This window comes from Pteronotus mesoamericanus, unplaced genomic scaffold (assembly GCF_021234165.1).
Source record: "Pteronotus mesoamericanus isolate MK-2021 breed Mesoamerican mustached bat unplaced genomic scaffold, CSHL_Meso_final scaffold_31, whole genome shotgun sequence".
Taxonomy (NCBI): domain Eukaryota; kingdom Metazoa; phylum Chordata; class Mammalia; order Chiroptera; family Mormoopidae; genus Pteronotus; species Pteronotus mesoamericanus.
In genome coordinates this window covers 6,704,181-6,719,198 of record NW_026555312.1, presented here as the reverse complement: position 1 = coordinate 6,719,198, position 15,018 = coordinate 6,704,181, and the positions used below count along the sequence as shown (strand labels likewise).

Genomic DNA, 15,018 nt, shown 5'->3' with positions numbered 1-15,018 from the left:
CAGGGCAGTACTAGGTATTTTTTAAGTGGCATGCATATGATATGTTTACAGGTCAAAACATTTCAATTCTTCACAAAGGAAAAATTACAGATGTAGGTAGAAATGTAAACAGTTTCCTACAACTAATGATGCTAAACAAAGTCTGTCCGATGGAAGAAAATTCACTCTTGCTTTTAGGCAAATTATAGGTTTAAACATCAAGCTTACAAGTTACAAAATTATAAAAGGAAAGTATATATGCAACACTATCACCACAGTTTTAAGCCAAATGCTAATCATTCAGAAAGGGAGAAAGAGGTGAAGGTGGGGAGACTATGCCACCCCAAAACATGCCACTGTGGCATCAGGACTATTTTGAACTAAAGGCACTTTTAAGAAGTAGCAGGTGAAAGAACAGCACCCTGACGCTCCTTTTTCTTCCTGAAAACAGGAGATAAAACCTGCCTATGGAAGGTGTCCACTCAGAACCAGAAGCAGAGTAACATTCTTAACATCAAGAGCTGGAGGCTGAGACTTTGAGAATTCTACGCAAACCTTATTAAAAGAATTCTTACTTTAGCCTCCTCACGTAGTTTACTTTTCCGTAACTACCTCTCCTGGCTCAACCTGGTGTAAAAGTCTTTAGGTTCTGCCACTGCTTTGGGTCTTTGCTCCCGCTCAAGGGCTCCCGTGTCACAGCTTAATAAACTTACGATTTTTTTCTTTTAACCTGTCTTATATCAACTGAATTCTCAGACCCAGACAAAAACCCTAAGAGGGGAGAAGTTAAATGTTGCCTCTCCTGCAGAGGCAAACCCTAGGTACATTTTATTCTGTTAATACACAGCAGACAACCTTAGTTGTTTACATCCCTTTTTTCTCACTATATAGAGTAGAAGCTTGGTATGCAACACAGAATGATACACGTGGTGTGCCGTGTGTTGTTCATGGACTAAGTTCTTATTCTTTAGTTTATTCTTTAGATTAACTTCCATTTCCCAGTGCAATCTATAAAAGATGCTAATTTTAAGTGGAAAAGGATGTTCCACAGTCAATTATGTTTTGGAAACATGAGATTCCTTTACTGTGGGCCTTCTTAGAAACATCAGTCTCCTGGAGGGTCCTCCTCTGTGACTCGACTGCTGAGGTACCTTAATATTTGTTGTTAAAAAAGAAAGAAAAAATTTTAATGGAAAGAATCTATTATAGAAGGAATTGAGAGGCAGCTATTGGTAGGTTTAGGATCATCTAAATATCTGAAAATCTCAAACTTCCCCCATGCCTTAAAATTTTCCCAGAACAAATAATATAATTTAAGGCCCCCTGGCTATTTCGTAGCATTTTGTGAGTACACTAAATATTTTAACTGGCTTTTCTAAAAGAGAAATTCGTTTCATTAAAACCACACATGACATACTTTTCAAAAAAGAGACAGTAGGTGCAAAAGCAAGATTTCTGAATGTTAATTTATTTTTGTTTTTCAGGTCAAGACTGTACGACTATTGTCTGATCTACCCGTTATTTAGATACCAGAAAAAAAAACAAGCAAAGACTGTATAGGATATCTGATTTTTTTTTAATCTGAACAGAAATTAAGTATACAAGTTTGTTAAAGAGAATGGTAAAAACTGAATATTATGTATTATGGAATCAGTACATCAAATTTTACTTAGGTTACTGATAATTCTTATAACTAATTCTGCAAAAAACAAAACCAGTTATGCAGAAATAAGAGTAAAATATGTCCCTTTCTGAACCTCAATTTGATGAAACTGATTTCAAATCTAGCTTATTGATAACATTCAATTTCAGTTCTCGCTGTGCAAATAATATATGTTGTCATTCATGGTGATTTGTTGAGGTGAAATTGATTTCTCCTAGGACAGTTCAACATAATAATTCAAATATTAAGAAGTTATTAAAGATTTACAGAGATAAACCAGTACCTAGGGAGTATAATTCACCCATGTGCATAATAGGTTTATAATAGACTTTTTAAATGTGAAAACACAGTCAAAGACAGTGACAGCACTGCATTCTCGGTGCATTGCTTCATGTACTGCATCCGTACGGCTCATGTGGAATAAAGGATCACATATCCACCACACTTCTAATGAATGGGTTTTAACATACACAGATCTGTCCAATTCTTAAAAAAAAAAAAAATCTAAACATCTTTTAAGACCTGGAACTTGACATGGAACGACAGTGTGTTTTACTATCCCAAACACTGGGAAGATTAGGCGTGAAACATAGTGACCATCTCTTGTAAGCAAGACTGCATATACTTTTGTTATACTGCCACAAAGAGCTCTCAAAACAACTCAATACTTCAGCCTGAGACCGGCACATTTATTATTTGGCCAAAAAAAATTCAAATGGCTTTCCTGGAGTTTAATGTACCCCAAGATATATACAAGGAATGAGCGCAACTGTGGCAGCTAAAGAAATCTGCCACTATGTAGTAAATGCTATTATGCATTGATGCTGTACATTTTAGTAATAAACTATGATTTGTTTGCTTCCCACATCATTGGGCACATGAAAATGAAACTCAAGACTATCTTGTTAGGACAGGACAAGTGATGACCCCAGTTTTAAATAGGGTTCTTCATTGAAGGAAAAGAGAGAGAGCCATAAAAGTCAAATTAGCTGACTTCAAATGGTTTACATCCCAGGATGAATCAGGTTACACTGATTTAAGCCCAATTTAATTTAGGCAGTTTTCAACCACAAGAATAAGGTCATTCTTAGTACATATTAATAATTAAACCAACATATACACAATTAGCAATACCCTATATAATAGTAAATGTTTTAACAACTTGTTCTCGATTATTTTATATTTAGTTCATTTGTTGCTTTGTTTAAAAACAAAGCTCAACTTTATTTTACAAGGTGCTTTGTACTTCTAAGTGTTTTCTGCAATTATTTCATTGAAGCAGGAACAGTTCTCCGGATTCTAAGAGCCAAACTCAACTGTATCTTCTGTTATCTGTTTAAATTCATAATTGCCTCTGCCGTCCATGTGCAGGTAGTACTGTGAGAAAGACGGGGGGAGGGAATCAATGAGTTAAGAGATTTCCTTCCTGTCAGGAATTTATGTAGAGATTATGATAAAAGTAAAATATTAGAAATGATTATTTTTAAGCCACTAAAACTTTTAAAGTTTATACAAAGAAATGCATACAGCTCTCCAAGGTAAGGCTAAATGAAGTCTGCTATTTTTAAAAATAGCAACAATATAACCCTGCTTGGAATATAGTACTTCTCCTGAGAATTAAAATACTAGACTTCTTTACTATTTTAAAAGAATCAAATCTATAAGCGTTCCATAAATTACAATGTTTCTATAACTCCATAACCAAGGATCTGATCTACCATAGGTCAAACTGAGTCAAATGCAAGTCTGTTCAAACAGGCAGCCTTTTTCTAGCCAGAAAAGACCAAAGCAGTGGCTTTTCTGTTTGTTTGCTTTTGGACTGGGCAGAGGAGGAAAAGAGCTATATAGCATGCCTATATATCCCATGCTATGGAGACACTCGGGGCAGTGGTTAATAAAGACTTCTGTTTAGTGGCTTTTTACTGACAGAAAGGACTTCTGTTTTTCCACTTTTATGTTGTCATTTCATTGTTATTCTAGCCTCTAATTGTGCTGTTATTCCTGTCACACCTTCTTCATATGACCACTGGCCTGATGGTTATTTTGCTAGAGGTAAAACCCAAGTCCTCTCTCACTCTCCCAAAGGCTGTTAGGTTTATGAACGTCTAAGAAAACACAAAGGCCTGGATATATTTCAAATTGCTTTGATTTCTAGTTATTCAATTTCTTATTCAATTCATGAAAATAAGGGCAAATTATAATGCCATAGATAATAAAAACTATCTTTAAAAGGCACACGGCTATACAGAATTTCACTACATTTTATTAAGTACTTTCAGATAGGCTACCTCTTTGATCCTCATGGTAATAATCTGAGACAAGTAGACAAGGATCAATAACTATTACATGAAGGAAACAATTGATGCCAGAAACAATGGTGCACAAGCCCAGGTTTTTTCACTTCAATCCCATGCTCCTCATTTCATCATCTGTGCACCGTCATCTAAACTACAGGTTCCTGAGGGTAAAAACAGCACTCTGCATCCCTCACATACTTAGCCGGGTACTTGGCACAAAAGGTGCTCAATCAAGCGTGTGCTTTATGGAACAAGATGCCCTCCTTTTCCCCCAACTTTTTCCAAACCCTTTTCTTTTACCTAAAATTTCTGTATCTTTAGGAAGGATAAGAAAAAAAGAAGAGGGGAAAAAAAGAAAGAAAAAACCAAAATGAATTAAACTGGGTTTACTTTTAGGGTTTGATCATCTTATATTAATAGTTGCAAAAAACTGCCTGCCATCCTGAAAATGGATGGCACTGCTGAAACAGCAGCAGAAGTTAGGTGTCTGTACCCGCGCACTCCTCACTAGGACGCCTTTGTAAGTTATGGTGACTGCCTAATGAAGGCCACTTTATCACAGTGCAGTGATAAACAAAGCTGACATGATTCAGTTTCCTTATAGTTCTGATCTCCACCAAAAATGCCCCTAGGCATTTTGGGAGCTAATCCTTCCTAAGGCTCTTTCTCCTTCTGTCAATACTGGATGGTAAGAAAAAGTCTACTTAGCCACAGCTGTGATAAAATTATGCAAATTTCAGTCAGTCATGTATTTATAGTCATTTATAAAACTGGAGAACCACTAACTGGTTCTCTAATCTCTCACTTAAAACAAGGGATTGTTTATATATACTATAGCTTTCAAAACTGACAACTACAATAATATTTAAGAAAATCCTATTCCATTTTATAAAACTGAATCACCCTTTTCCCTTAAGGTGTATGTATATAAGGGAATATATACCACGAAATCTAATAATAATCACCTGAATTCGTATATTTAAATAAACTTTCACAGTATCAGTCAGTGTAAGAAATACGAACCTCATGGTGCTTCCAAAGAGACTTCCTATGTGACACGGTGAAGAGTGTGATGCCAACCTAACACAAAGAAAATGACTTAGTTTGAATCAGTAGCACAGAGTACAGTTTAACCAGTCTATACAGCTTAAGCTACTAAGATGACAGTCTTCAGTATAGTTAAAAATCAGTGTCAGAGAAAAAATTACAACTGATGCCAAATGTTTAAGGTAATACAAAATACAGGCCATCAACTACATAATAAAAACTAACAGCTATCAATAAAGTTCTTTAAGGGACTAAACCTAAACTAATAGGCATTAACATTGTGTGTTACTGTGTCTTGGGCAGAAAATAATTATCCTAGCATATTTTCTACTTATTGTGAAAAATAAATGAAAAAAAGTATAGAATGATAGAAATAGCAAAAGGTCAAAGTCAGAAAAATTAAATCAATATAGTACTGTCTACAATTTGTTTTTCCAATACAGGGTCAATAATCCTTTACTGGAAACCCCAGTTTTGGAATGTGTCTTGGAATTCAAATTCTGGAAAAGCAGTATTTACCACCCCTCAGATTTCTGGGGTAGAATTCTAAAATTACACACACAAATACTTCTACAGCAACATATGTGGACAATGGTAGTTCAGGCCAGGTTTGGCTACCCAATGAGCTTGCCAGAAAATAATGAAAAATCTTTTCATTTTAAAAGTTGCTGGATTTTAGACTTTGAATAAACTTTCACAAATCTGAACTTCAGATTTTCAAAAAAAAAACCACTAACTGGTATCACTAGTTGCTCTGGATCAGTGGTTCTCAACTTGGGGGTGGGGTGTGTGTGATTTTTGGCTCTTTGGGGATATGTGGCAATGTCTGTAGACATTTGTGATTTTTGCAACTGAGAATGCTACTGTAAGCTAACGGGTAAAGGTCAGAGATGCTGCCAAATATCCGATATTGCAAAGAACAGCCTCACAACTAAGAATTACCCAGTCCAAAATGTCAATAGTGATACGACAGAAATCCTGCTCTAGATCAGTTTTTCAAAAGGGATCTCTGAAGGCTGACAGAGAATATGCTAGGGTATCTAGGAAATTTCCATCATGAATTCTAAATTTTATTTCCAATTGATAATTTTTTAAAAATCAGCATTAAGTATATTCTGGTCACTTCTATCATGAGTTTGAAGTGCCCAAGTTTGTATTTACACTTGTGCTGGACGAAGTGATGACAAGGTAATATCACTTAAAACTTTAAATGTGTCATAAATTTGGCTGCCATGTGGAAAGGTTCTCAAATTGGTTAGAAACTGCATGACAAAATTATTATCAGTTATTAATACAACATACATTTCCAACAATACAATTATCTAATTTTTGAAAACTCACTTCAGATATTTCTCTTTATGATTCTGTAATAATTGAATTAGATCTTGACTTAGTGAGGCATTCTTTGTAACAGGATCACTAAAGTCAAAATACATAAAGGAGAACTGCATCTTATGTGGGGACTTAGAACCAATAGCTAGATGTTAAAGGAAATCACATGATCAAAATTATAAGCGACGAGCCTCTAAGTCACTGATCAAATAGACTACATGGTTTTATGTGTAAGAGAATACCACAAACGTCTCTACTACCTCTAAATCTGAAAATCTCTACAGACAAATGCACAAAAAGTTAGAAATGACCAAAACTGACTCAAGAATAGAAAACAAATCATCCAAGAAACCAAATCAGTGCTTAAAATCTTCCTACACAGATCAATGTAGCAAATTTATTCCTTCATCAGTATGTCAATGCTTTTCAAACTTTAATGTGCATTTGAATCATCTGGAATTTTTATTAAAATGCAGATTCTGGTTTAGAAGGGCGGGTGGTTCTGCATTTTTAGCAAGTTCACAGGGGATGTTGATGCTCCCGATCCCCAACCACACTTGGAGTAGCAGGAACAAATGCTTTTATGTGCAACACGACCTTTTATATTTATTGTAAATTCCCAAAGAACAGTTAAAAAATACTAAAAGACTCTGGTATTTCATTTACCTACATAAAATCTTTTTGGATTTTGCTCAAAATTTTGAGAAAAATTCAACAAGATCATAGATGATAGTGACAATTCCTCACAGAGGGGGAAAAGAAACAATTGAAGCTACTGACTAATTACTTAAAGAATGGAACCAAGTTAGATACTCTCAGAAAAGGCTACTAAAGGAAACTTTGGTAAAATATTGCCCAGGCCAGAGGAAAAAATGGATAAATTAAAGTTGTCATAGCATTATTGCTGAGTTTTCTTAATGAAAAAAACAAATGATATTTAGGTAAAGTTAATGGAACAAATCGAGAAAATACCAGTTTATTAATTCTGAGTATAGGGAATGAGGTAAAGGGAAATAAACTTAAATATGTTATTTCTTTCATATTTTAGACGTGGCTAAAGGGAATTACATACATAATTAATTTACTTTTTCTTTCACTCATATCTTTTATCAGTTTAAAATCTTTGCTAAAGTGAGCACCATCCATTGATAGTAATTTTGTTACTTAATAACTTAGAATCTTCCCTTTGGATAGATATATGGTTGGACACAGAGTAAACCCAGAAGGAGCACATGGTCCCTCAAACTTAGAACCGGCCCTGCTTACCTCTCGACAGTGACTGTAAATGTAGCCTTCCACATCCACACTCACTGCACTTGTGCATTCATCCAAAATGGCAAACTGGGGTTTATGATAAAATAATCTTGCCATCTGAAGCAAAAGAAGAAATATTTTGTATAATCACATGCAGAAGTTAATAAGCTCAATTAGATTTACTTTAAATTAAGTATGCACTTAGTCTTGTGACGCAAGTATGAAAATAATTCTAACTCAAAAAAATCTCTTTCCCAGAAATAAAAACAATATAAATAAACCTATTTGTTTTTATTGTCTTCCCAAACAAAGAGAGAAATGTAACGCAGGGGAAATACTGTTCAGAGTAAAGCAAAACTTTTAGGACTGATATGAGGTAAAGTTGAGTTTTAAACTAATATTAAAGAAAGTTCTCTACACAAGTTTACAGGTCACTTATTTTAACCAAGTCTTAGCATTCTGACTTAGGAATGGCTCAGGTGCAAAAATGTGTCTATCTTTAAATATTTTGTGGCTTAAGTAATGTCTATTAGTATTAAGTTGCCAATTAATATTCCCACTAATCATTTTTGAGTATATCTGTTTATAGGCTTGCTCATTCCTAAAGCCTTTGCTAATTTTTTAAGTAAAAATTAACATCAAGATTGTTATAGCTTACATTTCTTTGATTAGCAGGAATGCTGAACATTTTCTAATGTTTACTTTCCAAATGTGGTTTATTTTCTCAGAATTATTTATTCTGATCCTTTGTCTAACAGATATTCCAATTTGTCATCTGCCCCAAACAAGGATCTCCATGTTGCAAGACCAATGGACACTTTTCTATTCTTACCCAATTTATGTTCTCTGCAAAATTCAACTCAGGTGACCACTCCTTCCTTATTGAAAAAGTGACAGCAAAATCATGGTCTTAAGATCTTTCTCACTCCTTAGGCTGCTCTGTTTCTCTTCTAGCATTTTCTCTTCCTCTTAACTATTAAATGTTGGGGTTCCTCAGGGCTAACTCCTAGGTCCTCTTCTCTTTTTCTTATATTGTATCTCTCTAAGTGATCTCATCAAATCTCATGATTTCAAATACTACTTACACTTATAAATTCCCAATACATATCTCTCATTCATACTTCTCATTTCCAGATTGACATATAAAAATTCCTATTTGATCTTTCTACTTAGATATCTCAAAGGGCTCTTTAGACTTTAAAAATCTAAAATTTGTATGGATTTTCAAGATTTCCTCTTTAAAATAATTATTCCCATCATTCCCAACATTAAATATTTCAGAAAATGACACTATCAAACAGTTGCTCAGGCTAGAAAGCGATGAATCCTTCTTGATCTCTCACTATTCCCCCTCCCTTTTACCTCCCCACAATCCTCACTTTTCATCTGTTTGAGTAAGTCCTGTTGCAGGTGTAGTTCACTCACTCTTCCCCGACCTCTGCAATCATTCCCTTAGCCCAGAACACAATCATCTGCCTGGATGATCACAAACAGGCTTCTACTTCCTCTTTTACTCTTCTACCATCCATTTTCCATGTCACCAGAGAGGGTCTCAGATGCGTAAATCACAGAATTTCACTCTTCTGCTTAAAACCATTTAACAACTTCCCATTTCACTTAAAATAAAACTCAAATTCCTTGCCATGGCCTACGAGGTCCTGCACAATCTTATTCCTACTCACTCTCTCATCTCCACATTCTGGCCAACATTGACTCCTCTTGACTACAAGGACACAAGGTCTAGTCTCAGGCCTTAGAGGCTTAGTTAGCACTGTCATCTTCCTTATGTTGCAAAGGCCTTACTTTGTCTATTGCATCCTTCAAATTTTTCTCACCTATAGTCACCTCCTCAGACAACCTACCCTGACCCCTCCTTGTCCAATCCAAGTGGGTCCCTTCTATAACATCTCTGTAGCACTTCATATACTGTGAATTAAACTGTATGTTGTCTATTTCTCTGTCTAATTCCCTAGGCTAGAATATTCACATAAGGAGAAACCCCATTTTAATCAGTACTGTACACCCAACATTTTATATATGAAAACATTCAACTATCTGATAAATAACTAAGACATACAAAACAGATTACTTGGGGTTTATACCTATTTTTATGAGGTGAGGAAGGGGAAGCAGCAAGTAAAGACTATCAAGAACTTCAGCTGTACAAAGAAAGGTATAGATTATAAGGTATAGACCTTGGCTAAAGCCAAGTTTGCTTTTTAGATTAGAGAAACCTGAAAATTTCTTTTTGAAAGGAAAGACTAGAGAAATTAAATACAAGTACATCTGTGTGTGTCTGTACACTCCTGTATAACTGAAGGAAAGGGATGTGATAAAGTCAGAGGAGAAAGGGTCCAAAAATACAAATGAAGACATTCAGCTTTTCTCAAGAAGTAGGATGGTAAACCCTCCACAGATTGTGAAAGTAGGGAGGTCAGAACAGCCCAGTGCTAAGTTAATTAAGAGGAGTGGTTATTTGAAGGTTTTCCGCAAATGCCCCTCCTCTGTGTTCCCATGAGCTCTCTGCATTCTTTCATCACCACACTTACCACACACATTATGTGGAAATATTCTCATGTGTGTCTCTCTCCACTCTGCTGTCGGCTACTTGATATCACAATAAAAGAAGATTGTAAGTAACTAAGTACAGGAGGGGACAAAAGGACAGGAGGGGACAAGGTTTACAGTTGTGAGTATGCAAAACAGTTTATTCTTGTAAGATTTACTGTTGTATTATTTTCCATACGAACAACTGTAGACGTACTTTAGCCCCACCCTTATAAACACTGCAATCATACCGCTGCCTCAGCCTGACAAGCCACCCTACCTGCTTTAGTTTCTATTAGCTCTTTGCTTGGCAAGCTACTTAACTGTACTACAGTTCAATTTCCTCTGTAAAATGGGGCACTCACAGTTCTTATCTCACAGGACTTGTGGGAATTTACCAGTGTGAAGTCCTCAGAATAGTTTCTATCCTCTATCAAGCACTCTGTAGAAATGAGCTGTCATTTCACTGAACAGCTTCTCTTTTTTTCTTTAAAAAGCAGGAGGCTATTTATTTTGCTGAGAGTGGTGGAGTAAGGTAATGGGGTAGAAAGCTGGAGGTTGGTAGTTTTTAAACAATTTTCAAGAAAAATGAGAGAGAGAGCAAAACTAAGTAAAATTATTGCCAAGCCATGCTGCGAGCGTCTGCCAAGACTGCAGGCCATGAAAGTGTGATACGGGCACCAACCCGTATCATACTGATTTTTTCAGCTGTGCTGAAAAGCCCATACACAGAAATGCCACGGCAAGCAACTGCTCTTGGGTTGGGGTTTAGGTAACGTACCGAAACAAAAAGTGAAAAGGGACATTAAGGGGAAGAGATGGTTTGTTTATTCCTTAGAGAAATATCTCCTGAATACCTCCTATGTGCCAGGTCTCGGGCAAGGCCCTGGATTACTAAGTCTGTACTAGACAGGTAAGGAGGTCGAGTCAGAACTTAGCACTTGTAAGGAAAGTGTAAATATTCAAGAACTCTCAGTGAGTAAGGAGGAGGAGGATAGTTTACAATTAGGTAAAAGAAGGATTTTTGTAATTAAATGGCTTTAAAAAACACTAAGCCTTTTACCACAGAGGTATCACTGGTAAGCGGGTTTTTGCCCTTCTTTGTAATTTCATAAACACTCCAACTTTTCTATCACATAATTCACAATAAGAAAACCCATTACTAAGTAGGAAGAGCAAAAACAGGGAAGTGGGAAAGTAACTACCATTCAGAGAAATAAGATAAAACAACTTAAGATTTTAGTTGGAGCAACCCAGAATGATGATGGCTGGGGCCAACTAGGTACAATAGAAGGATATGTTACTTGACTGCAAGGGACAATGAGATGAGAACTGGACAGTGCACCTGCACACTGAAGGCTATAATGTATTGGTAAAGAGCAAGAGTTCTGGAGTCAGAGTCACCTCGCCTGTAGTTGAATCTCGTTCTGCCACTCAGTAGCTGTACGTCACTAGTACGCTGCTTAAGCTCACCAAGTCTTTCCTTAGTCTGCACCTTAGTTCACATGGCTACTGGGAGGATTAAACAGGATCTGACACTCAAAATCAACTTTTTCTCATCATTATCCCAGTGCACTTTCTTTGTAGCTATAAGACTGCCTTGCATTACAGTTAGTCGGGAATATCTGCATATCTTAACTAGACTGTAAGGGCAGGCATCTGGCTAATACTGAACTCTGTGGTATTAGTAATGTGTATTACTAATTCACCGTAATTGAGTTAGGTTTTTTACTGTTAAAATAATGGAATAGTTATCTTATTTCTCTACATTTAGACTGAAGGAACTTTTATAATTTGTCACCAGAACTACTTTTTATTCAATAGTATTATTCTGTTTCCTCAAATTCAAATCCTGACTCTCCTTACCCAAAAGTCCCTTTGGTTCACTTGTTTTACACAAATCTTCACTCTTATAAAAACTTTCACTCTTACAAATTCACTACTTTTGGTGGTTAAACTTTTCAAGTGTATTCTTCCCTTTATAATTTAGGAATATAAATGTTTATAATTTATAAAAACTGTTTTCTCTTCCCTCAACTTAGTTTGAAATGTTTTAATCCTACCAAAAAAAATGAAATAGTAAAATGAACATACATACTCTTCACCCATCTTCATCAATATTAATATTTGTTGCATTAGCCTTTTCTCTCCCCCCACAAATCCTTTGAACATAGTAGAACAATATGCTATCTTTTAAATCTCACATTGAATTTTCCAAACATTGGCCCGCACAGAACACACCCTGTCAATGGCCTGGTCATGCAGCAGTGTCATGGGTGAGCTTTCTCCATTTCCCTCGACTCCCTTACACTTTAACATATCCTCTCTCCTCTAGTCCTTGAATTCTTTACCTTCAAATAAAAACTATCCCTTCTATACCTTTATACCACACACACAGGATTATGCACATTAATTTCTTTTTCCTCTGAGTTTTCATTGTGTCCATTTATAAATCTTGACTACCCTTCCATTTTCTTTTAAGTCATGGTACCAAAATTCAAATTTGTTATTTTGACTTGCAGTTATTTTTATAGCCATCCTCTGAACTGATTCAAGAAATGCCCAATCACTTCAAGGTCTCACTCTTTCAGCCCAATTTCCATTTTGAGTATAGCTGGCATCTCTCTCTCCTTTTGCTCACTCTTCACTCTAAATTAATCTCTTATGACAGCACTAGCCAAACAAATCACAATATTAGCTTGATATTAAGTTCACATAGAACGGGTATGATTTAAGGAAAACGATTATGCAAAATCAGGGAGCAGAAGGCAACAAAAAGGTACAATAAAACCTCAAGATAATCAATAAGCAATTCTGCAATAAGCCATTTCTTCTGCTCTCTTTCCTTGGCTGCAGTTTCCTCTAATTTCCACAAGATTAACATTCTGGAAAAAAAAATTCCTCTGGATTTCCTCAAATTATAGTATGTACAGTTAGAAAATGACTCTTTAAAAGTGATCCCTCTTAACAGAATACTCAAAGTATCACTCTTCTTAGTATGTAGTGTTTTATAGCCATGTTTGATTAGGGATAAGTCAATCATAAAATTAAAAGTTTCTTTCAAATGCTTTTTTAGAGTAGGAAAATTTTAAAACTCTAAATAATTGTAGGTAGTAGATACTGAAGGAGCCCTGAAACAAGGATACATATAATGGCAGAGGGAAAGAGCAAGAACAGAATAAAGAATAAAATGATAATAAAATTAGGATTCATCACCTCTAATATCTTTAGCTACCTGAGGGAGAATAGCCTGAGTAAGACAAAGAGAGGTCTATAAGAAAAAGATACTGAATGAGAATCTCATAACCCAACCAGAATTACCGTATGTCCCAGGACCAATGTGGTATAAAGTTTCCTCAACTTTAAAAAAAACTGATGACTGTATATAATTGGATCTAAAGTTTTTCCTTTCACAGGAAAATGCAAAAATTTTTCAGAATTCCAAATTTGCATGCAAAGTTACTTTCAAGCACCTTTACTATCACTATACTATAACAATTGCTCATTGAAAAGATTAAAATAAAACTGTGTGCCTTGATTAATCAACCAGTTGCACTGCTGTGAAATGTCATCAGAGTATACTTACTGCCATCCTTTGCTTCTCTCCACCACTGAGTACATCCATCCAATCCTGAACACTGTCCCAGCCTCCTTCGCGTTCAAGGATATGACCCAACTGGACATTATCTAAGTACTCCTTTAGTACCTTTCAGCAAAATGATTAAAGATGAAATCAAGCTTAATATAAACTACCGTTCTCTATTTTGCTTTATTTTTTAAACTAAATCACTATAGTTCTATTGCCAGTATCATGTAAAGAGGAATATTTCACAAAAGAATGTAGCACAAAGGTAGCCTTGAACCCTTTACTTCCTATCTATATATTAACTTTGATAGAATATATCTAGCAACTTAAAAAGAATAATTTATTGTACATAATTAAATGACAAGGGCAATGAGAAAACAAACAAGAGTAGAAAGACAAGGTTAAACACTCAAGAAGTCATATTTAAACAAAGTGCTTAACATCTTACCTCAACTTGGAAATTATAATTAATGTCAAGAATTTAAAAGGCTTTACACATTAGGATAAACACTGGCATTAAAAAATACTTAACTGATTAAGAAAAAGAATCTCGCCCTGGCTGGTGTGGCGCAGTGGACTGACCACTGGCCTGTGAACTGAAAGGTTGCCGGTTCAATTCCAAGTTAGGGCACATGCCTGGGTTGCAGGCCAGGTCCCCAGTTGGGGGCATGTGAGAGGCAACCAGTATCTCTTACACACTGATGTATCTTTCTCTCTCTTTCTCCCTCCCTTCCTCTCTCTGTAAAAATAAATAAATAAAATCTTAAAAAAAGAAAAAGAAAAAGAAAAAGAATCTGAAACAGTATTTTTGGCAGGTCTAGTACATAAACATTTACTTACTAGGTCAGATATCCCCTTCCTTTTCTGATCTTCTCTTCCATCTGGATATATCACTTGGTCTCGAAGGGTTCCAAGGGTCATATAAGGTCTCTAATAGTGATAGAGCAAAAATTATTAGAAGTGAATTTTTAAACAATAAAAATACCTTTAAATCAAAAACTACAAAATAACTCAAGTAAAGTCTTACCTGAGGAACATAAAATAACTTTCCTCTCTCAGGTTTAGTGAGACGTCCTCCAAAAAGAGGCCATAACTATAAAAAGAAAGAGGAGGGGAGGACCAGTTATAAATTTCACAACGTGGTAGATCATATGGCACTATAAAACTGCAAAATTCTGAGGCCGATTTGTACTTACTTCACCAAGAACACGGAAAAGTGAACTCTTTCCACAACCATTTGGACCACAAATTAGAACATTGGCCCCAGATCGCACCTGAAAGAAAATTATGAATTAATGAATAGTTTAAATGGA

At 35.6% G+C, this 15,018-nt stretch overlaps 1 protein-coding gene across 1 annotated transcript in view; it reads right to left on the bottom strand.

Annotated features, from left to right (window-relative positions):
- Positions 1–1,426: 1,426 nt before the first annotated feature.
- The window catches only part of ABCD3 (ATP binding cassette subfamily D member 3), a 66,848-nt gene continuing 53,256 nt past the window's right edge, over positions 1,427–15,018 (bottom strand). The window contains exons 17-23 of the mRNA XM_054592167.1: positions 14,902–14,979; positions 14,733–14,798; positions 14,546–14,635; positions 13,706–13,825; positions 7,585–7,689; positions 4,963–5,019; positions 1,427–3,019 (exon numbers count right to left, since the gene is read on the bottom strand). Of these exons, the coding sequence (XP_054448142.1) occupies positions 2,942–3,019; positions 4,963–5,019; positions 7,585–7,689; positions 13,706–13,825; positions 14,546–14,635; positions 14,733–14,798; positions 14,902–14,979 (594 nt within the window). The 3' untranslated portion in view covers positions 1,427–2,941. The remainder of the gene's footprint in view (positions 3,020–4,962; positions 5,020–7,584; positions 7,690–13,705; positions 13,826–14,545; positions 14,636–14,732; positions 14,799–14,901; positions 14,980–15,018) is intronic.